The sequence below is a fragment of the Magnolia sinica genome, chromosome 4 (genome assembly GCF_029962835.1).
Source record: "Magnolia sinica isolate HGM2019 chromosome 4, MsV1, whole genome shotgun sequence".
In the NCBI taxonomy this organism is placed as follows: Eukaryota; Viridiplantae; Streptophyta; class Magnoliopsida; order Magnoliales; family Magnoliaceae; genus Magnolia; species Magnolia sinica.
The window spans coordinates 114,752,633-114,765,226 of record NC_080576.1 but is presented as its reverse complement, the minus strand read 5'-3'; the positions used below and the strand labels follow the sequence as shown (position 1 = coordinate 114,765,226).

Below are 12,594 nucleotides of genomic sequence, written 5' to 3'. Positions count from 1 at the left end.
TTAAAGTTAAATTAGTTTGTTAAGTGTTGTTGTAAAAGTAACTCATGTGAGGTGTACTTACAAGCTAACCAAAAAAAAAAAAAAAAAACCTTATGTGATGAAAGTTACTTATGTTAACTTTTTGTTCTTGCTTTTTAACTTTTTTGCTCTCTACTCTTCTCCCTCCCTATCTCATCTTTCCATGTGATAAATGACCATGTCAAAGGAGGCCCCACCTTAAGGATGATTCACATTAAAGGTGGAGCACATATGATGAATGGTGGACATCAAAGGTGGGCCCCACGTAATGGATGACCCATATTAACATAGGCCCACAATAGATGATTCATATCAAAGGTCAGCCCTTAATGATCAATGGCCCACAACAAAGGGAAGCCCTGAATGATGCATGACCCACATTGAAGGCGGGGCCCACATGATGGATGGTCCACATGAAAGATGAGCTCCACATGATGGGGCAGTGGACGTTGAAGGTGAACCTCATACAATGGACTATCCACATCACGGGTTGGTCCCTAATGATGAATGGCCCACATCCAAGGCAGGCCCTACATGATGGATGGCCCACATTGAGGGTGGGACCCACACCATGGACAATCCCCATCAAAGGTGGGCCTCACATGATGGCCGGTGGATATTGAAAGTGGGCCCCACATGATTTATGGCCATGTCAAGGTGGGCCTCACATAATGGATGACCCACATCAAAGGTTGACCCCTAATGATGAATGGCCCACATCCAAGGCGGGCTCCACATGATGGACGACCCACATCAAAGGCGAGGCCCATATGATGGATGGTCCACATCAAACGTGGCCTTCACATGGTGGGTGGTGGAAATTAATGGTGGGCTTCACATAATAGATGACACATTTCAAGGTGAGCCCATATGAACATGGTTCATCTATTTTTCCATCTCATGTTAGGAAATTAGCCGAAAAATGAGGCTGATCCAATGCTCACATAAGCCAAACTAATAGGTAATATTGGGAATTAAATTGCCGTGGTTGAAACATTCATGGGGCTCATTAAGGCAAAACAGTGAAAAAACGACAGTTGAAAACTGCTCAAATAGCAATCTGACTGTTCCGGACGGTTGCTAGGAACGTCTTATTTTGCCGCGTCGTAAAGATTAACCGACGCTTATAAGCCGTCGCAACATAAACCAGTTAAAATTCCCGACGGTCTGAAGCCGCCGGAAATGTTTTTAAATTAGAACCAGCAGTAGATTTCTTGTTGGTTTCTTTCACCTGATAGAAATAAAAAACACAAGCATTTCTCATGATCATGTATTCTGCTACAATAACAAAACAAAAAAAAGAAAAAAAAGAAGAAGAAGAAGAGTCGACCTTACATTGATGTCATTCCCAACTCTGATTATGAGATTTATTCGGATCATCTCATTCTTAACAGCGAAAAACTTGGTAGAAGTAACATGATAGTAACTTTAATGCAATTAAAGAACATAATTTAGTGCTACTTATAATAGTACATTTAAGACAAGCCAACATTTTTATCTCCCTCAATAACACGAGCATGTGGAAGAACGAAGGCCTCATGCTACTCTACTTGGAAGATCTGGATATGATTGTTGTATATTGCTGCCTTTGTCATCAGATGCTTGTCAGAACCCTACACATATAATTAAATTAGTTGAAACAATAGCCAGCTCTCAAACACTTCGAACTCCAATTGGGCAGACGCTAGTTCAAGAACAGAAAGCATGGGAATTATCATTTGTGCACCTGGATTGGAAGAGACTTTGCAACATGTGAAATTTTCTGCAGCCCATAGATGATACTACTCAAAATTGCATAGTTTGCCCAGTTTCATGAAACAAACTATTCATGCTGCCACTTTTGATTCCCCATACATATTTACAGGAACCACTTTGTCCTCTTCCTTGTAAAAGGATTTTTCCCCTTCATAAACTGACAGTAAAAAGAAGTCGCATCAAGCTTTAATTAGCTTCCTGATTCAGAGCAAATGGATTTACAAAGGGAGCAGAAGGAATAGAGAAATTGACATTCTGTACTGTGTTCTTCTAAGGGCTGCACTTGTTGCATAAAGTAACAATGGGAGAAAAAGACAACAGCAAGATGAAGAGCCAGGAGTAATTGGTTACTAAACAGAGTCAAGAAGGGGTAGTGGCTGGGAAGTTTCTATCCAAATAAGCAAATGAAAGAGCTTATGTTTGATAAATAAAAAGAACTCATTTACTTATTATACCAGACCTCTACCCATTTTGTGGTGGTTCAACCATCCACTCATTTGGGATTTTACAACACTTGACTGTATTAACATGAAAAGTACAAATGTGTGGCAGTGTAAGGTACATATATTATGTTAATGGTAGTCAGTGGTAAGTGGGAGAACAGGTTGTGCAGTTAGCATATCCAATGAAAGAAATGGATCAAGATCAGAATTTTACATCTCCAGAGAAAGGGTGATTGTATAAGAGATACAAGAGTAAGACCTTTCCAAGAGTCCATATTCTTCCCAAGTGACTTGGAACAGTAGTGATTAAATCCCCACCATTAAAAGCTTCATGGAGGCCACCTGAATGTTTATTTGCCAACCAACCTGTTGATAAGGTCACAAAGACCTAGATGAAGAGACCACACAAATATCAGTTTGATCCAAAACTTTTGTGGCCTATGAGAAATTTTTAATAGTCAATTATTAACGTTTCTTGTATTATGGTCCACCTGAGAATTGGATCTGCTTCATTTTTGGGATCATGAACTAAAATGACTTTTCAAAACCGTTGGACAGCATGGATATAAGACACATATCACAACCGGTCAGGGATCACACCCACCTAGGTGGATCCTGGGATCCACCAAAGCCGCGCTCAGATTGGACAGAGCTTGGGCCCGGCTCTAACTGGCCCAATATTGAAACCCCTAGGTGTAAAGAACCCAGCCAACTAAAAAGAAAAAAGGACGTGGTTTGTGTGGCTCTAGAGTCGTGAGTAAACTTTGTAGGGCCTACTGTGATGTATGTGTCATTATCCATGCCATCTATGCGTTTTTCAGCTCATTTTAGGGCATGAGCCCAAAATTAAAGCACATCCACCATTAAAGCCTTCCTTGGACCCACAATGATGTTTATATGTCATCCAACCCGTTCATAATGTCATATAGATATGGATGAAGAGAAGATATAAATATAAGCTTGATCCAAAACTTTTGTGGCCGCTAAGAAGCTTTCAACAGTAAGCGTTCAATTCCCACTGTTTCGTGTGGTGTGGTCCACTTGAGATTCGGATATTCATTAATTTTGTGGTCATGGCCTAAAATGAGGTGGAAAAATGGATGAACGGTGTAGATAAAACACATATATCACAGTGGGCCCAGAGAGTTTACTTACCATGCTTCTATCTACACTATCCGCGTTCAAAGACAAAAGCTCAAGTTGGAATGTAAAAGAAAATGACGCTCTCTTAAATCTGAAGTATTCTTTGGGACAGAAATAGAAAAGAGGGGATGGCCTCCTTACCCCTTTTATCAATTTTTTTGGACGGGCGGATCGAGCACTAGCTTAGGCCCAAGCAATAATTTTGAGCTTGGGCTTGGGCCTGTTGTGCTATAGCCACGAAGGGTTTGACCATGCTTGGGCCTTAGACCTTAAGTGCCACGCCACAAACGGGACTAGCTGACCCATCGGGCTTTCCTTCCTGGATCGCCTTGGACAGGGCTTCGCCTGGAGTAGGAAGCCCGAGGGCAGTTCTCAGGCTTAAGATTCAGCAATTTTGGACTGTGCACAGCAATCAGTTAGGCTGGCCTTTTAAAGTTTGGAGAGGCAATTTTGTAAGATATACAATATGTAAATATCTTCATTGATGTTACTGGTTCAACCCATGCCCCATCTCTCTCCCAGTGGGACCACCCCTCGGGCTTGGGCTCAGGCCCAGCATAGACAGTTTAAGGTGAACTTGGTCTGGACTATTTTGGCTTGTTATATAAGCGGACTGGGTCAGATCTCTGTTGAAAAATATGGGACTGGACAGAGCTGAGTTTCGCCTGGACTAACCCTTGACACCCCTAATGGCACGCGTCAAACCTGCCCATTCCCACCCTACCACCTCTCATTTAAGCACCTCTGACCATGTGAGATAATTTCAAAGCCTGGTATTTGCAATGAAAACTCATTTGGCGTAGAGTTAGACGGCAATCTTTCTAGAAGAGTTGGGTGGTGTGCGTGGATGTCACTAAGTTCTGTGGGCCCATAATGATATATGTGTTATATCCCCACCATCCATTCATTTTGAGAGATTATTTTAGAGCATGATCTCAAAAATGAGGCAGATCCAAAGCTCAAGTGGACCCCACCACAGAAAGCAGTGAAGACAATGACACTCACCGTTGAAACCTTCCGAGGGCCCACCATGATGTTTATTAATTTGCCATCCAACCTGTTCATAAAGTCGCACAAGCTGGATGAATGGAAAACACAAATATCAGCTTAATCCCCCCAAAAAGTTTTCAATGGTTGGCATTCGGTGTCCATTAGTTTCTATGGTATGGTCCACTTGAGCTTTTGATCTGCTTTGATTTTGGGCTCACGGCCAAAAATAATCTCACAAAATAAATGACCTATGTGAATATTAAACATACATAATGATGGGGCCACAGAAGTTGGTGACCTCAACACACCACCCCAAGTCTGCCAAATCGATTTATCTCTCCTCAGCCAAATAAAAAATCAGATGACTATTACTTCACAGGCGTGTGAAAAAAGTTAGGAAATATGATCACATCATGCGTGTACCACCCGACGATTAAGTAAGTCAAGTTCAGCCAATGACTCAAACATGGACAAATGGTCGTCGTCATTTTTTCCTACATACAATGACAGGTACTGTATATTATTAAACAGTTTTAAAATGCCAATGTGAAAACATGGAAAAACCATCCTCAATTTTGCCACGTATGACAGATACTATTGAACAGTTTCAAAATGCGAATGTGAATGCGATGATTTGGGCTTGTTTGGTTTTTTAATTACAACGGTTAATGGTTGCAAATGAGTCGTGATCATTTGCTTTTGTGTGGTTATTCTGTCCATAGCCGAATAGGCAGGCGGCCTTATGTAAAAATCCCTTTCATTTCCTGTGTCTATCTTGTTTACCGTTCCTTTCTTAACCCTCCACACACGTCTCCGCACTGTATAAATAGGAATACATGTTATGCATTTTGTCATGCTACTTAACGATCATTTCTTCTTTTGTTTTTTCGCTTGCTTGTGTGTGGTTATTCTCTGATAGCTAGTGGGGGAGATCTTCAAGAAAATGAATTTATGGGTAGTTCTGTCTCTTTCTCTGGTGTCTTGGATTCACTTGGTAGGATCTAAAGCTGCCGTTATCACCCCAACCATGCGGAATGAAACGGATCGACTCGCTCTGCTTGCCTTCAAGAATGCAATAATTGGAGATCCTCTCCATGTCTTCACCTCCTGGAACCATTCACTCCATTTCTGCGAGTGGAGTGGGGTCACCTGCAGCCGTAGGCATCATCAAAGGGTCACGGCCTTGAGCCTTACAGGCTGTGGCTTGGTGGGCCAGATATCCTCTTCCACTGCAAATCTCAGCTTCCTCAGAGCAATTGATCTCTCAAACAATGCATTAAATGGCAGAATCCCACAGGAAGTAGGCCATTTGTTCCGGTTGCGGTATCTCAATCTCAGCTATAATTCTCTTGGCGGAGAAATTCCGACCAGTCTAATAAACTGTTCGGAAATCGAAGCTATCGATTTAAACGGTAACTACAACATCCAAGGTATTATTCCTGTTCAGCTCGGCTCTCTGTCAAAACTTCGTATTTTGAACCTCGGCATTAACAATCTGACAGGAGGAATCCCACCATTCATTGGAAACCTTTCATCTCTCACCCATCTTATTTTGAGCAGAAACAGTCTGGGAGGAAACATCCCAGACGAACTTGGCTGGCTGTGGAACTTAAACGTACTCCGAGTTAGTTTGAATCAATTGTCAGGTGAGATTCCGCCCTCACTTTACAACCTCTCTTCTCTCACTACCCTCTCAGTCGTAGGAAACCAACTGCGTGGAATCCTCCCATGGAACTTAGGACTCACCCTTCCCAACCTCCAAAATCTTTACATGGGGTTGAACGAATTCACAGGGCCTATACCAGTTTCACTAGCAAATGCTTCAAGCCTCATGCAACTTGATCTCTCTAATAACAGTTTTAGCGGACCCGTGCCAATATATCTTGGAAGCCTTACCGATCTGATGCTGCTAAATGTCGAGTCTAATCAGTTAGGAAGTCAGGGTGAAAAGGATGACTTGGGATTCATCAATTCTCTCACGAATTGCAGCAGTCTGGAAGTATTAAGCTTTGGAGTGAATCAACTGGGTGGTTTGTTGCCTGGCTCCATTGCTAATTTCTCGACTCGCCTCACTGAATTGTGGTTTGGGAGTAATGAAATATATGGAAGCATCCCAATAGGAATTGACAACTTAATCAATTTGAATGTCTTGACAATGGCTCGTAATCATTTAGCCGGTCACATTCCCTTCAGTATTGGAAAATTGCGAAATCTGGAGCAGTTGTCATTGTATTCGAACAATTTCTCAGGGGAAATACCAGCTTCTTTAGGAAATATCACTTATCTGAGCCGACTTCATTTACAGGACAATAATTTACATGGAAGCATACCTTTAAGTCTTGGAAGCTGGAAACACATGGAAGACCTATTCCTTGGTGAAAATAATCTCGTCGGTGGTATACCCAAACAGTTTCTTCTTGGTCTTTCCTCCCGATTGTCATACCTTAACTTGTCGCATAATTCTTTCACTGGGTCTCTACCAGCAGAAGTGGGTAGCATGAAAAATCTCAAAGGGTTGGATATTTCAGAGAATAAATTGTCAGGTGAAATTCCTACCACGCTTGGCGATTATCATAAATTGGTAGAGCTTTATATGGCGGGCAACTTCTTTCAAGGAGGGATTCCTTCATCATTAAGGAATTTGGGAGGGATCGAAGATTTAGATCTTTCGTTTAACAATTTATCTGGTCATGTTCCAGAATATTTAGGAAATTTTGTGTTCTTACAGTCTCTAAATCTGTCTTTCAACAATCTAGAGGGTGAACTGCCAAAAGAAGGTATCTTCAAAAACAGGAGTGCTGTTTCGGTCATTGGAAATAAAAATCTCTGTGGGGGCATTCCAACATTCCACCTGCCTACATGCCCCGACCAAAGTTCTAAGAAAGGGGGAAAGTCTATTCGTCTCAAGGTCATAATCCCGGTGATTAGTTCGGGGCTTTTATTAATTCTGTTATCATGTTTGTATGCAAGTATTTGTTGGATAAGAAAGTCAAGAGAGAAATCTCCCTCCATGTCTTCCCTCGATGACCCCCATTTAAAGGTTTCTTACAAAGATCTCCTTAAAGCAACAGATGGGTTTTCTTTATCCAACTTGATTGGAGTTGGAAGTTATGGTTCTGTGTATAAAGGAGTCTTGGATTGCTATGAAAGGATTATTGCAGTGAAGGTGCTCAGCCTTCAACAACAGGGTGCGTTAAAGAGTTTTACAGCTGAATGTAATGCCTTGAGACATATTCGACATCGGAATCTCGTCAAGATCTTGACCGCATGTTCCAGCATCGATTTCCAAGGTAATGATTTCAAAGCTCTAGTTTTTGAATACATGCCTAATGGGAGCCTGGAGAAATGGTTGCATCCAAGTGTTAACGGGCAGCATCAATTGCGGAATTTGAACCTTGTTGAAAGACTAAACTTAGCCATAGATGTGGCTTCTGCATTGGAATATCTTCATCACCATGGCCACGCACCAATCGTTCATCGCGATCTAAAACCAAGCAATGTTCTTCTCGACAATGACATGACTGGCCGTGTAAGTGATTTTGGGTTGACCAAAATCCTTCCTGGAATCAACAACAACTCTAATCAAAGCCAAAGCAGCTCAGTTGCAATAAAAGGATCTGTTGGGTATGTTGCCCCAGGTAAAGTCCCTATTCATATTCATTTTCACCTCTCTTATTTTTCAAACAAATACATTTTAATTGTAAATTTTTATGCAAGATCACAGTTGTAGGGTCACTATTATAAGGTCATTGAAAATGTGTTAGTAAGAGAACAATAGATTTTAAGTGGTTTGTCATTGAAGTGACTACGTCCATTGGGAAGACGGTTAAGTAGATTTTCGCTACAATGAATACTATTGTTTTTTTTTTTTTTTTGAAGATAAAACCCTTCTTATTTTGTTTTCTTTCAGCAAAGAAAATGGAACACAATGTAAAGGGTTGCATGCATCAAAAGTGGCCCTGATTATTATGTAACCAAGTCCCATTATGAAGCTTAAATTAGTCTATTGACAGCTAAAATAATGATTAACAATTTTAAGTCCAAATGATTCAACCTCAAAACAATAAATAGGAAAACAGAAGACATCTTAATAAAAGCAAACTTGAATGATGCAAAGCTATTAAAAAATTTAAAAAAAAAAAATAATCAAATATTCTTTCGGTTAAAATGAATTTTTGTCCCTTTGAATTCTTCTAACTAATTAGGAATCCTTCCTCATCTAATCATTGGATGGATTGATAATTTTTTTAGGTTTTCTATAATTAAACCTGGAGAGGCGACTGTTATTGTGAGACTGGTAATAGCTAATCACCAACAGTCAATTAAGTTCTTCCAAAGAGATATTGCATCCTTGACATTGGATCAATTTTCATGGGTTTCCAAATGCTCACTTACGGAACCAAGAATCAAAATGGCTCTGTCTTACATTAATTAGTGAATTATAATCACCTTCCCAAAAAGATTGCAAGTGATAACAGTTACAAATCTACCAATTGTAACAGGCCTGCATGGCTATAATTCCAACAAGCTTCTGGTTATGCTAGTAATTTCTTGATTATGGAAGTGCTATGCATGGATTGGAGTCTTTATGAATATAAGCTACAAAATCTGTTGTTGCTAGATTAAATTTTTTTATTAGCCTCTTCAACTTTTCCCATATCGCTAACCCTCATAATAAAAGAAGTAGATGTATGAATTGCAGAGTATGGGCTAGGTGGCGATGCTTCTACCCAAGGGGATGTGTACAGTTATGGGATCCTTTTGTTGGAGCTGTTTACGGGGAAGCGACCTACTGACGACATGTTCATAGACAGTCTCAGCCTTCATCAATTTGCTAAGATGGCTTTGCCAGAGCAAGTGATGGAGATTACAGATCCACAACTTCTCTTAGATGATGAAGCTTTCAACAACATTGAAACTAGGAGAGCCATGAGAGGTAGAATTCAGGAATGCTTGGTTTCAGTTATTCAAATTGGAGTGGCGTGTTCTACAGAATCACCGAGAGAACGGATGGAGATGAGAGAGGTTGTTCGAGAAATGCAAGTGATCCATGACATATTTCTTGGCGTTGGGATACATGGAGAGAGACGAAATAGGGCCCGATTATTAAGTGAAGGTTAATCTTACCTCCATAATTGTAAAGCTACTATTACTAATTATATGGTAAGAAATGGGAATTGTACTGTCAATCATTTGATGTGTTTCATCAGTGTGGTTGTCATGGGTTATTTTGGGGGAAATATAAGAGTGCAATACAGACACCCACCATTGGCAGTGTTCAATCCTATTAAGAGTTTGTCCTTATCGTTATCAATGTTGTTATTATTGTCATCTTCATCGTCGTCGTTGTTGTTTTAGTGGCATGTAATCTTGAGTTTCAAAGTATCTATTTCTTAGTTTATTGTGTTTATATTTCATATGACTATGCTACATGATTGAATGAATTTTACACATCGCACACATGTATGGTTGTCTAGTCCATCCAAATTGTGGCCACATTTGTGGATATCACTAATCAAGCAGTCTCAATCATCTAATTAGTGGCCATTGAATGGACAGGTACAAGCAAATAGTGTGCGGTCCAAAATCAACAGGCAAAATCAGCCATGTTTACCAGTGGAATCTGGATCCTCTGCTTGCCACAAGCAGAGAAATCCTGTTTTCCTCTTACCAGAGAGATGGTAGGTAAGCTATAACATCTACCCAAGATATTTCTAAGATGGGAGTGGACCCAAAGGATAAATTGGTCTTCTAAGCGCATTCAGCTTCACTATGTCATAATATTTAACCCTTTATGATTCAAACTGTTCAATGGATGGCCCCACTATATGAGGTGGATGATCCATGAATATGCCAAATTGAAAGATCCTGTCCTTGGGATAGTTGATCCTTTTTCTAGCTGAATTTGGACCTTCAAAAGGAAAATTTTTGATGCATCACATTTTCAATTCCATAAATTAATGGTTAGGGTCATCATTTTGGTGAACTGTTGGACGATAGCTCACTCCTGGTAGCGCCAACATGATGGACCGGGCCCAACCAGGGAGCAGATTCTTGAGCCCAAGCACAGTCCAACCAGGCCCATATTGAAAAAGAAAAGAAAGAGAAGTATTGGAAAGGTTCTAATGTACAGTCATTGCCAGCAGTCGATCTTCCATTGCCAGCCCTAATTATGAAGAAATTGATTAATGGGCTGGGCTCAGGCTTGACAAACTTTCAATCTGGTCAGCCTCAGACTTGAAAAACTTGGTCTAAGATACTAGCTCCATTTTGTGTTTGGCCTTGGGTCGGCCCGGGCTCATGTTCTGACCTCGCATTTTCAATTCAGGGTCGGCCTGTGAGCGTGACTCTGACTCACCCCCGAACATCCCTCCCATTGCCAGATAGATATTCTAGAAGGATGTATTTACTGTCCAGGGCTCTATTTTTATTTTTATTTTTATTTTAAAGGCAGGAGCGCACCACCATTTACTTTTATGATGAAAATCCAAATATACTCCTTTTGGATGGCCTCACATATAAAATGAAGGCTCCCGTCTATCGTATACCTAACCATGGCAACTCTACGAACAAAACAAAACAACAAACATACCATTTCACCTATATACAGGGGCTGCCTAAAAATGAAAAAGAAAGAAAGAAATAAATAAAATGCCACCCAGCTAAGACGGCTCAGATCTGCCGTAGCATCCAATGCCCGACCCCGGCCGGCAGAAAGATGCTGGCATCCTAAAAGAATCTAGGTTTTATTAATAGTGTATTTTCATCATTTAGGAGGATGTTTAGACTCTAAACTTAATGTCACAGGAAACTTATCTTGGTTTTTTACTTATTCAATAAATAAATATATTTAATAAACAATGTACTTATCAGCCAAAAAGTAGAATTTTTAACATCATAAGTGTTTACTCTTTTGTCTGTTTGGTACCCCTTATATCCATAGTCCATCGTGTGTGTCCAACCTTTGATATGGACTGTTCATTTGTGTGGGCCTCACCTTTGATGTGAGCCATTTATCATGTGGGGTTTAGCTTGGATGTGGGTCATTCATTGTTAGCCAATTTTTAATGTGCACCGTCCATTATGCAGGGCCCATCTTTGATGTTGGTCATCTATTATGTGAGGCACACCATCAATGTCATTGTCCATATCATGTGGCGCTAACTTTCAATAGTATCCAAACTGGCAGATAGTCCTTGCATTAGTGAAATGAATTCATGGTTCACCGACAAGACCACATGACGTGTCAAAGACTGTCTTGCATGGGTTATAAGGCACCGCCAGGGTACCAACGTAAGGTCATTTTTTTCCTATAAAGATTATGCTATATATAGACATTAGAAAATGGAATTGAATATAAATCATTGATTATTATTTGATTTTCTATGTCCTTAGATCGAACCATTACGATCATTTGTAGCAATTGGTACTTTGCCTGTGGTCTAAAATGGTAATTTAATTTTAAAAAATGAAGAATAAAATAAAAATAAATATGCATGATTAGATTCACGAGCAACATATGCTGCATGTGCACTGACACATGATCTACACATGATGAGATGTAAAAACAATTTTATTTATTTTTGGTACATTTCAATCATTCATTAGATGTCCTTACCGAAGACCTGGATCAAGCTTAGGTTGGTCCACTCATCAAGCAGGCCCCTTGTGTGAAAATAATGGACCAATAAAAGAACTTACAAAGGATTAACATTCAACCAATAAAAGAACTTACAAATGGTTTACATTGAATGTGTACAAAAGGCCACCCAATAAGTGGACCATCCATTATGTGGGCTGCAATTAATATGGGTGTTCCATCATGTGTGACTTACCTTCGATGTGAAGCGTCCATTGTGTGGGCCCCACCCTCAGTTTGGACAGTCCATCACGTGGGGCCTCTTTTGATATGGAGAGAGATGTGAAAAGTTAAAAAGTTATTTAAAAAAAAAAAAAAAACTTAATGGGAATAAGTAGCTTTAAGCACGCTAATTACTTTTATAATCATGCTTATGAAATTAACTTAAATGAAAATGTAATTTAATGACTTAACATAAGTTAAAAAGTAACTTGGTGGTATCCAAACAGATCTCGGTTGAATCTGCAACCAGGCATATAAAAGAAAGCATTAAAAAAATACTTAATATATAACTGTAATTACATGATTAATATATAAGTGGATAACTATAATTACACCGTAAATATAAGTGTTTGACCGCAATTTTCTCTAGTTTTTTTCTTCTTC

At 39.8% G+C, this 12,594-nt stretch overlaps 1 protein-coding gene across 1 annotated transcript; it reads left to right on the top strand.

Annotated features, from left to right (window-relative positions):
* Positions 1 to 5,220: 5,220 nt before the first annotated feature.
* LOC131243966 (putative receptor-like protein kinase At3g47110) lies at positions 5,221 to 9,748 on the top strand. Its single transcript, XM_058243628.1, has 2 exons — positions 5,221 to 7,987; positions 9,052 to 9,748. The coding sequence occupies exons 1-2, from the start codon at positions 5,293 to 5,295 to the stop codon at positions 9,468 to 9,470; spliced, it is 3,114 nt and encodes a 1,037-aa protein (XP_058099611.1). The 5' UTR covers positions 5,221 to 5,292; the 3' UTR covers positions 9,471 to 9,748.
* Positions 9,749 to 12,594: the final 2,846 nt, after the last annotated feature.